At 38.7% G+C, this 22,219-nt stretch overlaps 1 protein-coding gene across 11 annotated transcripts in view; it reads right to left on the reverse strand.

Moving 5' to 3' along the window:
* TNRC6B (trinucleotide repeat containing adaptor 6B) overlaps window positions 1-22,219 on the reverse strand; it is a 140,269-nt gene that overhangs the window by 18,307 nt on the left and 99,743 nt on the right. For 8 of the 11 annotated variants that reach the window (XM_050325262.1, XM_050325268.1, XM_050325261.1 and 5 more), the window contains 13 exons: window positions 20,311-20,489; window positions 19,036-19,110; window positions 17,620-17,665; window positions 12,629-12,777; window positions 11,374-11,544; window positions 8,992-9,117; window positions 7,759-7,890; window positions 7,135-7,230; window positions 6,721-6,901; window positions 6,232-6,366; window positions 5,871-6,047; window positions 1,080-1,226; window positions 741-836 (listed from right to left, as the gene is read on the reverse strand). In XM_050325262.1, coding sequence (XP_050181219.1) covers window positions 741-836; window positions 1,080-1,226; window positions 5,871-6,047; window positions 6,232-6,366; window positions 6,721-6,901; window positions 7,135-7,230; window positions 7,759-7,890; window positions 8,992-9,117; window positions 11,374-11,544; window positions 12,629-12,777; window positions 17,620-17,665; window positions 19,036-19,110; window positions 20,311-20,489 — 1,710 coding nt within the window. The remainder of the gene's footprint in view (window positions 1-740; window positions 837-1,079; window positions 1,227-5,870; window positions 6,048-6,231; window positions 6,367-6,720; window positions 6,902-7,134; window positions 7,231-7,758; window positions 7,891-8,991; window positions 9,118-11,373; window positions 11,545-12,628; window positions 12,778-17,619; window positions 17,666-19,035; window positions 19,111-20,310; window positions 20,490-22,219) is intronic. The other 3 variants (XM_050325271.1, XM_050325269.1, XM_050325270.1) reach the window with 2 other exon arrangements.

A 22,219-nucleotide genomic window follows, 5' to 3' on the forward strand; every position in this document is an offset into this window, starting at 1 on the left:
ACAAACTGGCAGAAGGAGCAGAGTTTTTCTTGAGGGCTAAAGAGTATTTTCAACACATTTAGTGAAGATGCTGAGGTTACATTTGAACACAGCTTTTATTCAGTAAGATGAAAGAAACAAAGTTATGGGCCAGATGAAGCGCTCAGCTCTGCTTGCAACCTCTGCTATTTACACCCAGTTCTTAATTTTTAAGTAGTTGTCAAGACAATGCCATCTTATTTGATTTGTTTTGTTTTTTGGTTTTGGTTTTTTTTTTTTTTTTGCATCTGCCGCTTACTGTTACCCTATTTTTTAACTTGCAAGATGTGCTGACTTTGGCTGGAGTAGAGTAAATTTTCTTCATATGAGCTGGTATGGGGCTGTGTTTTGGATTTGAGCTGGAAACAGTGTTGATAATACAGACAGTTTAGTTACTGCTGAGCAGTGTTCACACAGCATCAAGGTCTTTTCTGTTTCTCACATTCCCCCCCAGCAGCAAGAAGGATGAGGGTACAAAAGAAGTTGGGAGAGTACACAGCTGGGAGAGCTGACCCCAAGTGTCCAAAGGGATATTCCATACCATATGGAGTCATGTTCAGCATATAAAGCTGGGGGAAGAAAGAAGGGGGATATGTTTGGAGTTTTGGTGTCTGTCTTCCCAAATCACTGTTAGACCTGATGGACTAAGTATTCCAAGTGGAACAATAATGAATGAGTAATCAGAAAATGGTTTGTGTGGGTAAGTTCTGGAGCCTGCATACCTGAAGTGCTATGAACGTTGGTGAAGGAATTGTCAGAGGCACTGTAGGGCCAGGCACCAGGTGAAGGCAGCGAGGTGTTGAGGGAAGAATTAGACCCTATCAAAGAGAAAAGGAGAGAGTAGGCCAATTTCAAGGATATTCTGGTAATACCATTAAACCTCAAGAGAGCCACGACAGTACCAATGCCAAGCTTTTACATGACACGCAGTGATGGCACAAAGGCACCCCCTTCTGAGTCAAATGCAACAGACCGTTTGTCTGCCATGACCAGAACATCGGAATCATCTGGAGTATCAGGGTGACTCAGATAATCACATAATAAGTTGTTCACTGTTTTACCTGTGGTGTTGTCCCGCAGAAGTTGGTGGTCAGTATCTACAATGGGAGATGTGGCTGTCCCCCCCAGCACACTTCCAGGGGTCACATAGGGGTCAGATTCAGGGTCAATGTTTTGTATACCTTTCCATGGCACTCCTGGTTGGAACTCTGGGATAGGAGGGAAAAAGGAATTAGATGCAATCAGAGAAATGTCCTTTTACTAGAAGTAATTGTTGAAGATATTTTAGGAGGGTAAACAATTGTCTTCTACGCTGTTCCTCAGGAAAAAAAGATTACTACTTTTTTGTATTAAGATCTACTTCACATTTCTTCCCACAGCACTAGCTCTAGTGTCTGAATACAAGTCTATCTATACTACACACAAAAAATTGGCGCAAGTGTATCCAGTAGCCCTTTAACTACTACTGCTTTACTACGTTTAGATGAGGTTTCAAAAGTTTTAATACATCATATATAAGATCAGATTATATATTATAAGATTAGATTCCGCACACATATTTTGTGTGTGTGCAGAAGCCTTTCCCAAGGAAAGGCTACCTACCTTAAGAGTTTGTAAACACATTTGACACTTCACACTGTAGGTACACACACACACTTTATACATTACCTCTCAACACGGAGGTAATGCTAAAGTGAGATGCCTTGTGGAAAAGCAATGTATATATTCAATCAACATTTTTCATGCTTCACAATGAGATGGGATATGTTTATCATGCTTTAGTTTCAACTATAGCTCCAGGCATGCCAGAATTTTAAGACAAGAGGATGAATTATATTAAATATGAACATACAAAAACTCCAGTTACTGTAAGAAAGATCAGTAACCTGGTTCCTTCAGTGAATAAAGTGCTGTGGTCAACTTTGGAAGCAGTGGTAAGAAAGTAAAACTGCCAAACATGAAAACAAGTAAAGAAGCTTCATATACTATGTGACAATTTGGGTAAGCACGAGAAGAGTGCCAAGGTGGCAGATTCATCCCTTGCAGATACAAGTCCAGGATATGGAATGGTACCTTTATTCCCAACCTGAAGTTTTGAAATAATTACTGTTAGTTTACTTGAGTGTAATTAAAAAATCCATTATTAAAAGTGGCATCCAGACTGTGCTGTCTAGAATGAAACCATGTAGGATTAATCTGGCATGGAAGGGTTCGTTTCAGTCACCTTTTTAATGAAGAAGTATAGTCAAGACTGACTTTCACAGACAAATACAGAAGAAAATGTGATACTACGGGTTCAAACAATTGACAGCAGGGACAATGTTAGACTGTGATAATGCACTGGCAGAAGAATCTCAGAGAAGACATAAGAAATGCCCTACTGGGTCAGAACTGTGGTCCATCCAGTCCAGTATTTTGCTAACAGTAGTAGGAGAGATACCATTTAGGGACAGAACACAAACCTGGCCACTATCTGAAGACTACTGCCCTCACACTCTCCCAGTACCCACAATCCTCCTATTTAGGATGGTAGAACTATCAAATGTTTTTCCATCATTTTATCCAATCACTATTTCACCTGGCTAGTACCATCTGTCCCAAGAAGCTCTAAAAGCAATACAATCCAGAAGTTCACCACTCCTGACAGAAAAAAAAAAATTTCTCACCTATTTAAAATTTATATCCTCTGAAGTACAGCATTTACCATGGTCCTACCATCACAGGATTCACAGAATTACAATTCTGCATTTATCTCGTTCACTGACTTCATGATTTTGTAAACATCAGTTACATCTCCCAATCTTTAGCAATTTAACAAAATCCAGGAGGACCAGGTATCCATGCCTCTAATACTATGAGCAATCAGCACTGCATCAAGGAAGCAATCTGCTCAGCTACTGCCAAACTACTGCAATCCCCTGACAAACAGGACCACCATATGCTTAAGGAAGAAGCAATGCAGCTCTTGGGTCTAGTCAAAATATCTTCTCTGTTCTGTGACAAAAATCCATGAACACAGGTTAGAACCTCGAAATCAGAACTTGCTTAAAAAAGAAAAAAAAATTCCACGTCTTGTATTTGTAAAGATTTCTGCAGAATTGGTGAGACTGAAAATTAAATGCATAGTAAGCTCTAATCAAAAGGTTAATAAATATACAAACAAGGCTCCAAGGATCAGGCATATTATTGCTTATGAACACATTCACTCATCAAAATAACCCTGGTCTGGAGAAGAGTTTTCCTTGAACTTTGGCATACTGACAAATTTCCAGACTGTCCTTTAGGGCTGACAGTTATTCTCATGCACATTCACCAACTCTGTCTGCAGACATGCTGTTTTATTTCCAGACAGTAAAGAAAATATGAAATGCATTTCTCCACTGATATTTGAAAGGTTCTTCAAACATAAGATTATTGTGAGAACCATGTCAGACACATCCAAGCCAGTTTGCCTGGAGCGTATGACTGAATGGATCCTGAATGGGACAGTTACAGTCTAGTATTACCTAGGTATGCAAGTCTGTGCGACATAACCGAAAGACATAGTTCTCACCAATGCAGCAAAACTTGCTTTCACCTCCAGCTGTGATATCATTTTGATTGGGCACCACTTCATTTATCTTTGTGTTGAACAATACTGTTCTCTTGAACGGCAGAATTTCTGCAGCAGATGGCATTTAGGAGGAAAACGCGAAAGGTGTTGTCAGGGTGAAAGCTGAGTTACCACTGTATTCATTCAAAGGAAAAATGCACCTATTTCAAGAGGTTTTCTCTTGTAAACTCATTTTTGTTAACAACTTATTTTCCAACACTGGGAGGAAAAATTCTGTCTCCATGCCAGGGACTGACAGTGGGCCTCATCTACAAGCTTGTCAAGAAGAAGAACCTAGAGTGTAAAGTCATTTTAGGTCTTCATTCTTCATCAAGGGTGTTGATAAGGTAGATCATGTTGTCAGCTAAGTTTTCCTGGTCAAGGAAGCCCATAAGGTAGACTGACTATGAGACAGCTCAACTGGTTGACAGTTACACAACAGTAACTTGTCCCAGTCTATTGACCTCCTAAGAGTGGGATGGCAATATAGGAATAATTGCACAAATGCTTTATGCCAAAACCCAGAATCTGTTACGTGAAACCTGCAATCATAGTCTTGGGCTACTCATTTGCACAAGAAATTAGGGACTGTACTGATGATCTCAGTAAAAGTTAATGTTCAGGATTTGTGAACTTCACTTATCCCCTCAGAATCATGAGGCACTCAGCAACAAAAAATCGTACTATCAATGACAGTGGGACTGCAGGTATCACTAAAGAAGCTCTATGATATGCCAACGAGGGGAAAAGAGTAGCCATCCAACTTCTGTTAACCTCTGTTAACAGCCTTTCGGTACCAAGAATCCTGTTGAAGCTTGGAAACACAGCAGAGCTGATCCTCACATGTCTTGTAACAGTCCAAGCAGTACTGTGTTTCTCATTATCACACAAGGGAATGGTGACTAAAGAAACAAGCTCAGCAATGAGTCTGTGAGAGAGGTCTTGTAAAAGATTAAATTTTGGGAGTTTCTGGCATTATAAACAGTAACTCCAGTTCAAGAAGCTCCGTACTTAACAACCAGGCTGACAGAAATGTAACACAAATACACCTGTACAGAAGGCAGTGAACAGCGTGAAAAATTGTGGGTGTGCAGATGTTTTTGAGATAACTAATTCTGTAACTGTCAGCTCATCACAAAACAGTGTCTAATTCTGGCAAGAAAACGAGGAGTTCCCACATAAAAGGCCTTAACGACTTTTTCTAGGTTTCCTGCAGTGTATCTGTCACACAGATTCTTAGGCTTTCTGATGCAAGGTCTGTGCTACTGGTTTACCCGAGAGATGTACCTGGATTTTGCTTTTTTGTGCTTGAGGGGACACACAGCAGAGGGTTTGCAGTTAGTAATGTTTTCCTGGAATGTGTCTTCCAGACAAGAAAAAAAATCACGGAATTCAGTATTTCCTGAACAGCACCAGTGACTAATCTGTGCAACTTCCAGGACACCACTCTGTTTAAATGAATGTTCTATACAGAAAATTATGTGCCTATTCAAATTCATATGTATTTTTCCTAGATACTTGCGATTTCTAACAGAAACATAAAATTTTGCCAGTGAAACTAGAAAACTTAAAAAGTGTGCTATGGCCTGCGATCCCAAAAGCAAAAAACTTCTACCCAGTCCACAGGATTGCTGAGCATTACAATGTTCTTCTACCCTTTATGCAACCCATGAGCTAAGGTCAACTGCAAAAGTGTGGCACACACCCCATATACATAGTGTACTAGTAATTCTGGCAGTCCACCATGGACTAGATTTGTAAACTGTTGCCAGAAGAAGAGTTCATGCTACACAAAAAAACAGAAGTTCAAGAAAATCCTGTTCCATCACCAAACAAACTTCACTTTCCCCTTTTTAGCTTTCTGATTCCATGCTACCTATCAGAATTTTTGCATCCCATGTCAGCCTAACACCACAAAAATAAGGAATCAGTACGAGAGGAGGGAGTTGATGTTGTGCATTCTATGAACACGTGTTTTCACAAAAATTTCTGTATATGCTAAGTCACTAAACTACAGAACATAGGAGCTGATCTAACAAAAACCAAACACTATTCAGCAAATTCAGCAGTTAGTTCATATTTAGCACTGACATTTTTTTCTGGAAATTCAACATCTGTGTTCCAATTTAATGTGGAAGAAATTCACAAAACAAGATGGGCCAAGCTGAGCAACTATTTTCTTTGCAATGGTTATTTAAGTATGATGAGGGAAGGTCCCAGCACATTCACTCTAAAGTTAGGACATAACCCCATATAATACCTGGAGGCCAGCTGGCATTGCTGGATTTACTTCCGATCTTGTTCGTTGGTGGAGATTTGGCAGGTAACCAACTATCACCAGCAGGGCCTGCATGGCCGCCGAGTGGGTCGCCCTGAATTATGTCAAACTGGTTGTAGGGCGATCCTCCACGAGCCTTTCCGGGGGGCACTATTGCACCTGAAGCATTAAAAACATGTATTTACACTCAGGAAAGGTTGGGATCTTTAGGAGTATGGTAATCTAAAGCAAAAAATACTTAAGATGCATGTTGGTAAGGAGGGACAGTTTCACCCAAGCTATTTCACCTCTCGCAACATGATACTACAAGGGTTTTCCCAAAATTGCCAGTCCCCTTTCTCACCATTTTTGTGCATATTGGCATCTTGTGAAGCCACAGAGGGCAGCCCTTCCATCATAGTCCACTGCTTAAAGCGGGATTCTGTTCCAGCCTCTTTCCCTCCCACCATGCCATAATCCATGCCACTTGAGCCAAAGCCTGTGAAATAAACAAACAAAACTCCATTGTCATTTGCTGCTTTAAGTAACTTCAAACAGGGAGTCATCGTGATCATAAGAAAGGTAAAAAAACCAACAACAGCAAGGGGTATATGTTTGAGGGGCATCTTCCAAGTAAGTGGGTTAGGTCAGTATGCTAAGATAGGCTTTCTTCTTAGGTTTGTCTTCTTCCCACATAATGAAAAATAATGCAATTTGATTCAAAGTTGACACTTGTCATAACCTTCGCTCTAATGCTTATGCATAAATTACTTATTTCTGGATCCAGACATAACTGACTTAACACAATTACCATATTAATATGATAAGTACAGGCAACACACAGAGCACTTACCTGAACCGTATCCAGGTATTTGCCCTTTGGTCTGTAAATCTGAGAGACCCACATTCAAAGGATTGGGTACCATGCTGTCTAAATGTGGCTTAGGCCCAACAGGGTGGGATGGTGAATGCTTCATGCCAGGCTGCCTCTGCTGCTGCTGTTGCTGCTGGAGGGCACTCACCATACGAGCAAGCTGTAAATGGAAGAAAAAACACGGAGTTCACATATGCTATACTGTAACACAGAATTCCAGTAAACATAAAAAACCAGTGACTTAGAGGAGGTCTGAAAGACCCTGCTCTCTGGAAAGTGCAGTATGAAGACTGCAGATGACATTACTAAATCCAGCACTGTCTTTCTTCACTGAAGAGTGCATTTTCCCAGTGCACTTTATACTCTGTACAATGGACAAAACCAGTGCCACACCTGTTGCTCCTGCTGCTGTCGCACAGCTTGAGATAACTTTCTCTGGCTCTGTAACAGCTGTTGCTGCTGCTGCTGCTGAAGGAGGAGTTGACATGCCTACAAGATAAGAAGGGGGTGGAAAGAGTGAAAATATAGAGCTCATCAAGGGAAATGTACTTGCCAGGAGCTATTCACTACAAAATGCCTTGCTCAGAACTTAGGTAAACTGTTTCTCATTCCACTCACTCAAATAAAATGACAATGAACGCTTAGAAGAATACTATATCCTTCACCTGTTTCTCATTAAACATCATGCAACAGAATTACTAGTACCAGCTTTGTTACTATCACTCTGACTACAAAGATGAAGAAAACTTCATTAAAAATTAACAAACAACTGCCTTCTGTACAAAGACATTGCTTAGAATCGTTACTAACCCTCTGCAACATCCTCAATCATTACACAGGTCTGTTTGGTTTATCTGCTGCCCTCTAGCAGGGCTTCATTATCCCATACAGCAGACAGGGAATACTTGTACAAAAATAACTCAACATCAGTAGAACAAAACAGAACAGACAAAAATAAAATCTTTTCGGCAGAAAATCTGTAAACAGTCTTGTCTCACAAGATTACTAGTTACTTACTAATTGAAACTGGGGAATCTGTGGAAGCTGGCTCAGCATGGCAATCTGTTGTGGAGAAAGCTGGGGGCCCATATTGAAAAGACCAGGATTCAAGCCACTGTTGGGAAACTGTTTGAGCATGGAGGCCGAAACCTGCATTGGAAACCAGTTACATATCCTGAAGAAATGCACTGCTATGAGAAAAGATGATGAACTATTTCTATAAAGGAACAAGTATGACACCAATCTTCAATGATGTTCTGGGAAAGACATTACAGATTTATTAACACATCACATTTAAACATGCACAGTCTATGACTTGGGCAGAGTGAATACCTCACTTGATTGACAATATACAGTATTACATGTGCAGATGCAGACACACACACAAAGGTTCCTCCCCCAACCAATCAGATGCTAGAGACTGCACTAAATTAAAATGCTGATATATATGCAGCTAACTAGTAATCACAGTACTGCATTGTCACATTAAAAATGTACTGCTTGACAAGGGAAAAGAAAGGCATTCAGGCAGTCCCTGGAGCAAAGAAACAGTGCCTCACAGGAAGAGTTAATCTCTTTGTACACTGAATAAGCTATAGTAAAAGACAGGAGTAGGTGAAGAAGATTCCCACCATTTCTCCCTGCATTATTTGAGAGTTACACAAGTAGAATTTAACAGAATCTCAAGAAGTGTTCACCAAGTCCAAAACAAAAGGTAAAATTGTACATTTGGAGACCCTGAGGTCTTAAGACTAAGGTCTGAAATGTAAATGCAACATGTAGCCCTTCATCAAACCTCTTCTTTGTGGGGGACAGGAAGCACAGGACAAGACTGCTTAAAAAATTAAGCAACCTGTCACACTTAAGAAAAACTTTAAGCTTTCACGTTTTTTGTGGGTTTTTTTCAAATTTTTGTTTTGTTTTGTTTTTGTTTTGTTTTGTTTTTTTTCTTTGGAAAAGATTTTGCAAAAGCCTCTGTAAGACATAGAATTCCCAAATCCACTTTGAGGTTTAAAAATACTGGTAAGCGAGCATTTACCATTAACTGCCTTGGAATAAGAAAGAATGCTAATCCTTTGGCATTGAGTTTTCAGTATTTTCAACTATGAGTTTTAATTTTTTATCTTATCTAATTTTTCCATTTCTTAACATCAAGTCAAGACTAAGATAGCTCCATAAGTAACCTCAGTGATGTGCTCTGAAGGTTGTAGCTCTACTTTTACAAGTAATCAGTTGCTATAAATTCCTTACCTGGGGAGAAAGGAATTGGGGAGGCACTTGCGCCCGGATATTGGGGGAAGGATTTAGTGGCTGCACTGGTGTGTGCATGCCCCTCGATTGTGCTGTGCTGTTTCCAAACAAACCATGATTGCCACCCTACAAAATTAAAGCAGTAATGAGAAGATGAATCTTTGAGGATAATGGACTTCTACGCTAGTAGCTACACATCAATAACAATGAGGCAAGTACTGACTTAAACAGAATTCCCTTAGAATTACAGAGATGTTTGCTTTCAATCAGTAATATTCTGCCTGGGTTAAAACTTTTGTACTGTATTTCTGAGACGCAGCTTCTTTCTTCTCTAACACTGAAGGGTCATGTTTATCTGCTTATTTCAAAGCACACAACAACACTAATTTTTTAATATTTTGCCCTTTACATGTTGGGAAATGGAAACTTGGAGTACAAACAATACACTCAAAAAACCCCATTCCACTGGCTTGAAAGTACGGCAAGACTTATTAACTGCATCAAGAATTCTGGGCCAGCATTTTAGAGAAGACAGGTACTTTTTTTGAGTAGGGTTGTTAAGATACCACTCATGAGGCTATTATTTCCTCTGCAGGCATTTCATTAACTGAAATTTGAATTCTAAAATTTTATTATACATTTTCCCTCTCCTGTGAAAATTCTGGACTGGGGAATTTTTCTTTTCCTTTTGCCCCCCAATAAATTGGAAGAAAATTTTCAAGTGAGAAAAAAAAAATTGTGTGTTTTTTTTTTTTCCAGTGATTTATTTTCTAATACTAAAATACTTGCTGTTTGAGTTATTTTAATGAGAAGTATTTACTGTTTTATAAGCAACTCATGTGATAAAACCTACTGTATGAAAAAGACCAAAGAAAATTCAGTATGTTTCTTAATTTCAGCCTCTGAGTAGACTGTCTTTTCTTGTAACATCTTTCCAAAAGAGAGACAAGAAATGTTATGAACAGTCTCCTACACTAACAGTCACACTCTTGCTTCTGAAAGTTGAAGCTCATATTCCAAAGCACCCTTATGTGTCATGATTTTGTCTTTCAGTTTCAAGACCCTCTGAACTTCCCATCTCCTGAAGTATATCAGGATGTCTGTGATCCTCACATACCTGGGGTTCTAAAGAGCACATTTTCCACTCCTCAGCCATCATTCCCTGTTCTCCCTCTGCATGCCAGCAAACTTGAGCTGTACCACTGCTGTATCCAACAAATCCATCATTCTTCCAAACAGACTGTGCAGGCCTCCACCAAAACCTTTCCTTCACTTATATACCAGGATTTCATAAACTCTGCCTTCCTCTGCCTTCCATAACACTGCACATCCTCTGCTATTCTTTTGCTCAAACAGAAGTCTCTCATTCTGCTTCTATACTGGCAGCACTATGGATTGCCTCATTCACCTGCATCACCCTCCACTTAATGTGTCTTCTCCTTCAGAATTCACTCAAGATGTCACGCTAAGCACACAGGAGGATAAACAGAACACCCAAGAGATGAGAGTTTTTATTCTGGCTGGGGTCAACTACACATGAAAATTTTTGAGAAATCTTGAAGCTGCAGTTACACTTTCAGCCCTCTTCATAACTCTGCACAGAGTTCTGCACGCTGAGACCAAGAACATGCCTGCGAATTTTGGACTTAACCTGATGTTCAACACTGCATCACATAGAAACAGAAAGACAACACAAAGAAACACCATCATGTTAGGCATGTGACTACATAAGCTAGACCACTTGCAATAATTAGATACTATTCTTTCATTTCCTGGTATTCCTGTAACATTTTCTTCTAGCATAATGTAAAACATAATAGCCAGAAATCCTTCCAAACTGCAGTTAGTCACTTCATTCCTTCCGCACCATTCCTCTGTACACAGAACAAAAATACTGCTACCTCAAGAGTTTTTAAAGGCTATTAAATCATTCCTTAGTTTGGGCTGTGGGGAAGGGAGAAGGGAACAGGTACAATGCTAAAACCACTGCAAATTTTTACAGGGCCATTTCTACATACAAGGTCATTGGGTGGAGTCTGGAAAAATTCAGTATGGGGGGTGATGGGGCAAATCAACAGCCTCCAACTGGATTTTAAACCAGCAATTAAAATAAAGGATGCCACTAACTTCATGACTTCTGAAAAGCACATCAACCTGCTGTTGCACTGTTATTCAGGAAGTAAGAGGCCAACAAAACCAGGTAGGATACGTTTTGATGTTAGAAACCAAAGTGGACTGATTCTCAATGGCCTGATACAGCTCAGATTTCCATTAACAATATATATTTATTTAGCAGAAAAACAAATGCAAGCAACCAACTAACCAGGATTAAGCCCAGGTTGCAGCCTTATAACAATGCATCTTATAAGGTGGCCTGCTTACTTGTCTAGCAGCGAAGTTTTGGGGACTGAGCCCTGAGCCGATTGCCCCAAGGCCGACGTTGGATAGTGTGGAACCAGAGGGAGACAGCTTGTAGCTGGGAGAAGGGGAGAAGGGAGAGCAGGGAGCCTCATCCCCAAGGCACCCATCTTGATTGGAGAAAGGCAAAGTCAGCTGAAGCAGCAGTTAGCCAACAGCAGGAGTTGGTTAGTGAAGCAACAGAATGTAAGAGGAGAGAAAGAGGGACGGTGAGTGACTAGGAAGAAGCAAAATTACTTTGTAATAGAAGCTACAAGGACAAAACTTCTGACTCAAATGACCACTTGACAATTACCATTCTGGTCCAAGGAGATAATCAATAAATTCCTAAAGGTTTCTTTTTACAAACACATTTTGAACTCTCGTGAAATTGATTTCGGATAGTGGCTATTACTGCTATAGAAACAAACAAATCTTGAATGAATTCCTAATATTAGCACACACCTACAGACATAATTTGTTAGGAAACACATTAGCTCTGCTAGTGCTATTTATTAATTAGGCCACCAGAGGGAGTTGACAAAACTGCTTTTTGGCCTGTTATACCAAAATGGAGGAGTTAAAAAATTCCTTGACAGTTAACACGCCTTCAGAATTTTTAAACCAAATTTCTTTTCCATTTCACATGTGATAAGCTGTATTTAAAAAAAAAAAACCAAACCCTAGAGCATTCTGAATCTATTGGACACTCTCCAATTCATAATGTGAAGCAATTAATATTTGATAACAACGGTGAAAGCTTCTGTTTAAAATCGGCAAGAATATGAAAGAAATGCTACCATAACATACAACAGATGTCACAGAGAAACAGATGTCATACAGAAGCTTACAGTACACGGACATACAGCATAAGGTGTTGTGGAATTTAGAAAGGGTGTTTCCAATAAAGGTCAGACATGAAAGAAGAAAAATATCTGGAACACTGTGATTACTTATATTTACTTAGAGCTAAAAAGGTAATTTCTTTCTGTCTACATCAATAGCAGTCTATTCTAGAATAAAAAGCCTCGTTCTCCCCAATTTAGTTTGTCTATGCACACCTGACACCTGTTTTATACACACATTCATTCTACAAACATAACTCCCCCACACCTTTTATTAATGAGTTCATACAAGGTTCTCAAACTTTTAGTACTTTCAGAGAAGTAGGGTAAAAACTGGTAGGGTAAAACTTGAACATGAAGGTTGACATTGATTCATCCAAAGATATTTCTCTCACCTTCTCAAAATAAGGCCCACTATCTGTGGTTCCCATGTCTTTGGAATTAGGTGGACGGAACCCAGATCGATCCTTCCTCATCATGTCATTAAAATCCCCGAGATTCATGGTTCGTTTATCTACCTCAAACTTCTTATCTGGGAGACCACCTGTAAGAAAAGATGAAATTAGTGCAAATAATCTCTACTATGTTTCATGACAGCAGGTTCACAGCCAAAGAGACTACCTTTAAGATGAGGGTTTAAATTATATCTGTCTCATAATTTAGTACAGCTACAGTTGTTATTAAAAGTGTTGAAAAATTAATGTAGGAAGTTTCACTTTTAAGACTGAACAAGTCGATTCACTTTAGAGTTTAATGTGAAGTATTTCTCACAATTTATGTACAGATATAAACATATGCATTTCAAGTAATTATATTAATTTATACATAGTTCTTCAACTCTTCTAAAACTTGCACTGTTATTCATTGGTATTCAGTATCTAGAAAGACAGTACTATTTAAGTTCTCCACGTAATTTACTTAAGACTTTACTGGGTCCAACATTGAGAAATTCCTTGAGATTCTTTGAGAAAATTTGGTCACATGCACATAATTAGATCAAAACTCTCCTACTGTCATGTGAACTTAATGCTTGAACACAAGAAATCAACCGGTATGTCCTAACTTCCAGACAGACAACCAATCTTCCTCAGTCTGTACTCAATGATAACAGAAGTAGTAACAGTGACACTTCTCAAACGCCCCCTAAAGTCTGACATTGTTTAGTGAGTAATCTGATGGAGCATGAGGAAGAGGTGTCAGTAAGAGATGATCAAACTGTAGCATACACAGTGAACAGGAGATCAACTTTCTCTCTAAGTTTATCATAAGCAAGTGCTGACTGAAGGAAGTTTTCTACCTTATACACTGAACTGCTGCCAAGGAACAATTGTTTTTGGTCGTGTGTGGCACCTGTAAGGTATCGATGCATATTGTTATGCTGAAGTAGATGGAAAACATCTTCATTTTAAAATATGGACACGACAGAATTGAGCTTTAAGGGTATTTTTAGTTTTAACGAATATGGTTTAGTTAGTAGCACAGATGGTTTTTCCAAGAACAGTTTAAAAAACATGTCACCACAATTAACAAGCAAATCTATGACTTTTCCAATGGAAGTTGATGATATCCTACCCTATCACTGACAAAACACTAATAAGCTTTTATCAAACAGATCAGAGAGCTAATCACTCTAATACCTTCAAAACACTGATCCTTGAAAAAGCTTCTCAAATCCAGCATCCCTTCTTAATGTCCAATCACTATCTATTAAGATTCATAGTTATGCTACTGCCAAAAAGCTAAGAAACTGACTACTAATTACATGGGGTTTTCCTACTGGCTCAGCTTCCAAAGTTCATCAGCTTCATCCTCTCATTCACCTTCAACATGATATATTACAAAATTAGTTGACATATCACCTACATATTTTGGCTTGTAACTGGAGTCATACTGACCCGGATGAGTTCGTGATTCCATGATCCCTTTCTAACACACCCTAAAAAGCCAGAACTGGCTCTGCCAAAGCAGTCACACACTGCCATGCACAGCTCAATGCTGTCAGTGCCTACATCAAACCACCACACACAATACCAGCCACGTACCACCAAAAGGCTCACGTGCTTTAACTCCACACCAGAAGCCCTGTCCCTTAGTTGCTTGAAAAGAAACTGAAACTGATGAGACAGAGTTGCATCACTATCTGAAATGAAACTGGGTCAATGCCAACACAAGATGACTAAGCCACACAAACACCCTTCTGTGTCTCCAGTTATCCTGATGATCCAATCAACTCCTCAAACATTACTGAATGATGCCTCGTTCACAGAGCATTAAAGAGCACCTTTAAAGTCTTCAAGCACAGGTATGCATGTCACTTAGTGCTGAGGCAGCTGCTTAAACTTCAGTATAAACAGGGCCTTGCTAAGAGAAATGGTAGCATTCACTTATCCCATTCACAGAAAATTCTACTGCAACCTTAAAACCTGTCATGTCAGTCCGTCTTTTGCACTTGCCAGCTAAAGCTATAGATAATGCAAGTGGCTAAAGCACAGCACTATCTTAAGTACAAGACAACAATTAAAATCTGGTAAGTTTGAATTTTATGCTCTGCAGTAGGTAAAAACACTTGTGCAATTCTCTACATGCAGAAACATAGAACAGGGTAAAAATCCAATCATCTTCATAATAGAAGACTATCAGTTCTTGGATTTTTATCACTATTAAGAGTTATGAGAAACACCGTGAAAAAAGCAAAATCAAACAAGGGCCTGGAAGATGACATTCACTCCTAAGCGAGGAAAAGAACCCTATTAAGAACACGTCCCCATCACATGCACGCAGCTTAAAAGAAAATCTGAATTCCATACAAAATTATATAATATGATCCTGCACTGGAAAACAGAAGTCAGAAACTGCTGCTGAGTAAAGTTATTTACCTGAAACATTTGCCAAATAGAGACTCAACATGGTGAAAATACCTACAACCAGTGGAGTAACCCAAACAGAGAAAACTCATTTGAAATATTTTCTGCTTGACAATGAAAACAAAAACATTTTCAAGAAACTGGGTTTATACCTTTGTCTTAAATTTACATCATCCATGCCTACTGAGCAAGCACATGTACTTAGCTATCAAGGTGTTCCACCTAAATACTGCATCGATTTATGGTTTTGTAATATATTTACAACAGACAGTTTCATAAATTAAACCTGAATCAGTAGAAATTTCAAATTGATTTTCCAGTCCTTACAGGTGATTTGAGAATTCAGTGATCTGCAGAAGTTTTAAGTAATACATTAAAAAAAAAAGAGATAAAGGTGATTGTCAAATAGAGGAAAGGAAAATACAAAATATTAAGTGGTTCTGACAAGTTACTTTATTGTAGCAAGCTTCATGCCTCAGAACATACAGACCAGGAGATATCTCAATGGAAAAAAAAATGCCATATCCTATTTTAAAATCAGACAAGCTACCCATTAAAGAGATTTAATAGAAAAAAAAAGATGAAGTAGATATGCCTCAGGCATGTTATTGATCCATCTCTTTTCTGGTTTGGTCATTAAATAAAAGTATACCTCCAGCACCCTTGCAATATAAGGAGTACATTCTTCCAGCAAGGAGACTGAGACCAATGCAGCAAGAATTACTTACTGACAATACCTGACGATCAGAGCCAAAAAGTGTTCCAAGCATATCAAAGCCAAAGTTTTCTTGGACGTATGTGATCTCCAAGCACAGATTTAACTGCGCGTTTATCCATAAACCAGGAAAATATGATGCTGGCAGAAAAACCTGGTATGTTGTAACCTTGACTGAAAACCAGTTGAAGAACAAGCCTATCTCATGAGTAAGTTCAACTTTTAAAGATTAAAAGTAGAAATACGCTGAGTAAAACAGCTTAAAGTTTTCCTCAAGCAACTGCCATAAGCAACAAGAACAAAACTGCTAAGAGGAGAAGTAACAAAAAAGCCCCTTGAAGATCTGTTACATTCTCAGTCTTTGAAACAGAATACAAACTATAAAGTGGTTCTACCTTAGATCAAGGGATGCTACCCTTAATGGGCACACTAAACTTAAAGAAGTGCAACATATGAAGATAAAGGATGCAGCCTTTCTGTATCCTTTCACAGGATATTCTGAGCATCAGCCACCTTCCCAGAAGCTCTGATGGTTTTAAGGACCTTGACAACAGAAAGTTCAAAAGAATCCTTAATTTGGAAACAAAGAACTAATCATCATAATCCAGAATACCATCCTCTTCATTTGTATATTCTTAGATCTACTGTTTACTAGTAGCACCTGAAGGCAGATGAAAACTGAACATTCATGAAGACAACTGATGTCCACCTAGATGATCTTTAGAGAAGCATGATACAATCAGAGCCTGAATTCAAGAGAGGCTGTACAAGGCTTAAGTGGTGAGATCGCAAAATGCTGTTACCTCCCCCAAAACTGTGCTGTACTATATAAATACACACCTTACTGAGGTCCTTAACTATTTCAGAGGAACACAACAATTTTGGGAAAAATGAACTACTGAATCCCCTATGAAATGTGGCAGACATTTTAAGAATGTAATGGATTCTAAGTTGATCGGTACGATATCTATCTGGATTGCATGAGAATACCAAATCTGAAGATGGTATTAGATGCAGGTAAATCTTGATTACCACAGCTCTACCTTTGGTACCAATAAATATTACTGGATGTTCCCAATAAAATAAGATTTTGGTGAGAAAAATCCCGATTACAGCATCACACAGAATGTTACAACACTGGCAGATGAGGATGTGCTAAGGTTGGTGGCAAGAGGGTCAAAAGAACTTTGCCAAAGAAAGTCGTAACAAATTCAAAGGTGACTAAATGAAATTAACTGAAGTGGTCAATTCCAACTCTCATTTAGGATAGTGTTCCCCACAGAGCCCATCAGCTTAAGCTGTGTAGCATTTGCAGTGAGGCCATCAAGAGTGAAATATCTAGTTCTACTGAGCAGTGATTTGTAATAGCCTGGGGCAAGCAACTGAAGAAAGCAATGACAGAAGTTATTCTTTTTTCTCACATCATCTCCAGGAAGCTGTGGCAAATGGGATGTCCTACTGCCAAGAGCTAAAACAGTCCTCTTCCACTAAATGAAAAAGAATTTTCACTTTTTTGGAACAGTAACGATGAATACAAACTACATAGATGAAAAACAGTCTTAAAAGATGTCCCTTCCACAAGTTATAGTTCTGTTCTGGACAGGTATACATCCCAATCTTGCATATAAGAATCAGTTGTGTAACTATTCAGTGCTTAGAGACAAGAAAGAGGGTGCTTTTACTCTGTCCTATTACAAGCAGTGCTAAAAGTAAGGATCAAACCCTTCTGAAGTACAGCATGTCATCCTCATAAAAATACTACATGTGATCTCATATTTCAAATGTATTTGAATTAAAATATACGCACCTACAGACAAATCCATCTTACTGCCTGGAATGTCGTCAGTTTGACTCTGGAGAGAAAAAAGAAAAAAAATAAATAAAAATCAAACAATTCAGTTCTGACTTCTATGCAATGATGAGAAATATTTCAGAAAGGTGGAATGCAGCGAGGACATGCTTGTGCCTATGAGAGTTTTACTTTAAACTAAAACTGAACACAAGGATTCCTGATATCACCCTGGACACACCTTGCCTCAACCCTGTAAAGCTGTGTGAGGCATGTTTACCCATGACTGCAACAAAGCAAGATGGACACAGAGCTCCTCTATGAAATGAACCTCTGTCCTCATGTTCCAGTGGTCGGGTGACAAAACACTGAAAATAGTGGTCGAAATGACAGCTCATCCTCATGACCTGTCACGCCATCAAGTCTTGAGTGTGCTGCCAAGTGATTCTTCAGTTGGCAGTAGGGGACAGGGTGTTCCCATAGCTTTCAGAATCATGTACAGTCTAGCAAACTGAATTTGATCTTGGGAGCCAAAAGACATTACAAACTAATCCTAAACGTGTCAGTGACAGCTTGTGCAGCCCTAGACTTCTCACAGAACCTCTGCATTATTATCTTTCCCTAGCACCATATATTATTCCTGCTTCACAGGATGACAATTGGCACAATATTCTGCATATTTTACAAATTAGCTTGCCAGAAGTTGCTGTTTTTGAAGTACTTCTCTGCAGCTCTGTCTTTTTCTCTATGGTGTGGTTTATTTATTCAATTTCCCAAACAATCTTTACATATGGATTCCTAACAAGTCCTTTTTGTTCTAAAAAGACCCTGCTGCACAATATTTAAAATATAAGTAGTCATGACAAACATAGGGCTGAAAACCTCCTCTTCCAATAGGTGGCTGAGATTCAGAATGAGTAGCCTTGGACTAACCACAGATGTCTGACTCTACAGCCAGGACACGAGGTCTCTACCTGTAGTGCTCTGAACAGCATGCTATGAAAATTAAAATACAAAAAACACCAACCTACTACAAAACAACAACAACCACCAAACCAACCAACCAAAAAACAACCCCCCAAAAAACCCAACCAACCAAACCCAAACAAAAAACTCCAACCTCCCTGCAAAAACCCAGAAAACCGCCAACCCCCAAAACCACAAGAAACCCTTTCTTCCAGCCCTGAACCCAATACTTGCAAGGAAACTGCAACCTCAGAACAAGAGCTGTCATAAAGTAATTTAAACAATCGAAGTAGATTTTGGGTTTTTATGAGAAGCCATTCTGAGCCAGCTGTTACAGGTATTATAATCAACACATCAGCATAGAAAATGCAGATAAATAACTGTGAAACAGCTGATCTTTTGACTCATTTAAAGTTTATGCTTTTTTTTCCCCAAAGTTGGACTCTCTGTTTAACAAAATTTACTTACTAGCAAGCCCATATTTGAAAACTGTTTGGATAAAGGGTTCATCCATGAATCACTATTTCCTCCTTTCAATGCGCACTGAAAAAAAAAATAAAGACATATTTTTAAGAAGTTTCTTGATTTCTTAAATTCTGTTTTATCCTTGAGATGCACAAGTGTAAAATGAAAATCCTGCTATCAGATTAACCTCCTGAAAAAATTATTTTAGGTGTTCGTATGTTTGGAAACATTTACCAAATATTCTGCCTCATACAACTGCTCACCGTTCGGTATAAGCAAACAGGACGAGTGTTTGCCCTGCAGAAAGTTTATCATACCTTCAGTTTCATCTGGAATGCTTTGTGAATGTTGTTTATTTTTCCTCTGTTACAGTTTAATACATTCTTTAATCCACTGCACACAGAGGTAGATTTCCTCCTTGGCTTTCTTCCCTTTATAGTATGGTGCCTCTTGCAGGGGCACTGTGCTGACCAGGCTCTCTATTTAGCCTTAATGTAATTTAGGGATTATCAAAACCAAAACTAGCATAGTTCAACAGTGGAGAAGTTTTTCTGGACAGTTGCTTTGGTGGTTAAAATAAAAAAGCTTCAAGTGAGGAAAAAACTCCCTAAGAATAATTTCTGCAAAATAGGAACTGCAAAACTCCCTACTGTGTCACAACAGTATTTCCACATCCTAGGAAACTGTTCTGCCCTTGTCTTTTGAGTCTGCCCTACCTATTTGAGTTAAAGTAGACAAAGCATAGTCCTTTTAATATTCATACAGTAACAACTGTTACTGTACTAGAGAACTTTAATGCAAACAAGGCTTAGAAAAATTTACTCAGGACTACAGCCAAGCTCCTGCTCCTGTTTGAGGTCAAATGTCAATAACAACAAACACAAGACATAAATCCAACAGTTAGTAGAAATAAGAAGCCCATGTGCCAAAGGGACTGTGGAATCCAAACTTCAGCAGGCTATGCAAGAACAACAGCAGCAGCCTAACACAGAAAGATGTGTCAGCAAGAGAAGAGAAATAGCCTTGGGATACTTATTTTCATTTAGTAATGGCTCTGCAGCATACACACCAAAAAGATTGACACCTACTGGCAGATTTATTAGTCACAACAGGTGTAATACATTCAAGCAAATCCAGAAACCTCACATTTTTTTACAGTGCTGTAACAGGCATCTTTCTGTAAAACCTCTTTAAAAAAATAACTATTATAATGCTGTAACATATCAGTCAGACTGTTTTCAGACAACACAGTAGTTACGGATCATTCAAGCACTTTACCTTCATTTGTGTTTTCTTTCCTCCTTGCCCCCAGCTTGTTGAGTTGTGGGAGGAACTGCTTCCCTGAGAGCCTGCTGTGTTCCAGACTCCTCCCTCCTCCTCCTCTTCCCAGCTGGAATGACGTGTTCCTGTCACTGGCCCATCATTCTCTCCCCAGCCATCTTGCATAGATTTAGAACCTTTAGAAAAAGAAAAAAGAGTTCAAAAGCAGTCTACAATTCCATGCAGCTGGTGATGTGACACTGCAAGATCAGCTGAATCATCAGAATCCCAAAGGAATGAAAAAGAAAAGTCAAGAAAGTGTCTTCACTAACAGCTGTAAAAACTTATGCATGAATCCCAAAACCCAAGAGATTTGGTGGTGTGTTCGCATGTCATGTTTTGCAACTATTTTTAAAGAAATGTCAAACCTTCAAAGATGTAATAACACTAGAGACCTCTTATACAGACACAGCTGCATTTAAAAGGAAATCTTTTATTTTCAAGTGTAAATGAAAGCCTTCAAGTACACTTAAAAACCAACAGTGCTGAAGACTCTGGTTCAGTTGATTTATCAATTATTACGTTTCTTCTGTCAAAACCTCAATACTTCCTTTGCACTGGACTCTCTCACAAAGTAACAGAAACAAGGAACCTTTAGGAACAACAACTAATCAAAATCTGAAGGAGAGGACCTGACTCAGTTATATGTAATACCAAAAGTAGTTTAATGTCAATTAAAAAAACCCAACAAACCTGTACTTGAATTTCTGTTCTTAAAAATGTCACTAAAAGGACTTACACTGTTCAAGTATACCAGAAAGCTACAACCATTTCACTGTATCAGTTCAGGCTTTTCCCTGTTGGCTATCTTTTCTTGCTGGTACTCTCTAGTTTTGTCAAGCAATTTAGAATTCTGACCTCTACTAACAAACCAACAAGAGCCCAATTCCTCATTTTGTCCACTGTCCAACCGTTCTTCCTGCTGTAACTCTTCATTCTGCATATTTATTCTGTTAGCATTTATCTCCTTTAAAAAAGATTTCCATCATCATTATCTTTGTAATAACTCATTCTTCAATTGACTGGGGCTTGAGTGTGGAAATCAGGAATAAGAACGTTAACATATATAGCAGAAAATCTGCACGTAAAAGTCGGGAATTGTAATTATTCTATCAGGGGGATCTCTACCTTGATCACGCTGAAAATAATAAGTACAGCAGCGTTTCATGGTGGTTTTAGAGCTATCTTAAAATGCATCCTAAATACATCCCCAGATACTTCAGAGGAAACATAGCTTTTTAAAGCAGATTCATTTATGTACCAAAACTGAGGGCTGCTTATGAAAATTATTGGTCCAACTGCAAAAAATCTACCTCTTGACCTTTTAGTCATGTTACTTATACAGAAAAGGCTACATTTAAGGATTATGACGGCAGGCAAGAACACAATCCAGACATGTTATATGGGGTAGTCCCTGCAGTTTTAATTTATTTCTGGTGATAGTATTTAAATATACACTATGATCCTGACTTTACCTACATGACCATAAATTATTTTTCTGCACTGACAACTCTCAGGTTTAAGATTCTTAAACATGAATCCAGAGGACAGTGGTGTAAAAAAGGACTTGTATTCATACTTGTATTCATAACACCTACTTATTTTTTTGCATTTGTTGAGTGAGGAGGTACCAACAGCTACAGCAACCAAATGAAACTTTCAAGATAATAAAATAATGATATTACAGAAAACTGAACTTATTCCCACTTCTGCTGGGGAATTCCTATGCAGTGTTGACAGAACTATGTAAATCTGCTTTTTTAAACAGATGGATAATGATCTATGCTTCCTTTCTTTGGCTCTAAATTCCTTCTTTTCTAATCACTGCTAGTTTTGGTATCCTGTCCTTACCTCCAACCAGAAATCA

The sequence above is a fragment of the Myiozetetes cayanensis genome, unplaced genomic scaffold (assembly GCF_022539395.1).
Source record: "Myiozetetes cayanensis isolate MyiCay16 unplaced genomic scaffold, myiCay2020 scf3, whole genome shotgun sequence".
Taxonomy (NCBI): Eukaryota; Metazoa; Chordata; class Aves; order Passeriformes; family Tyrannidae; genus Myiozetetes; species Myiozetetes cayanensis.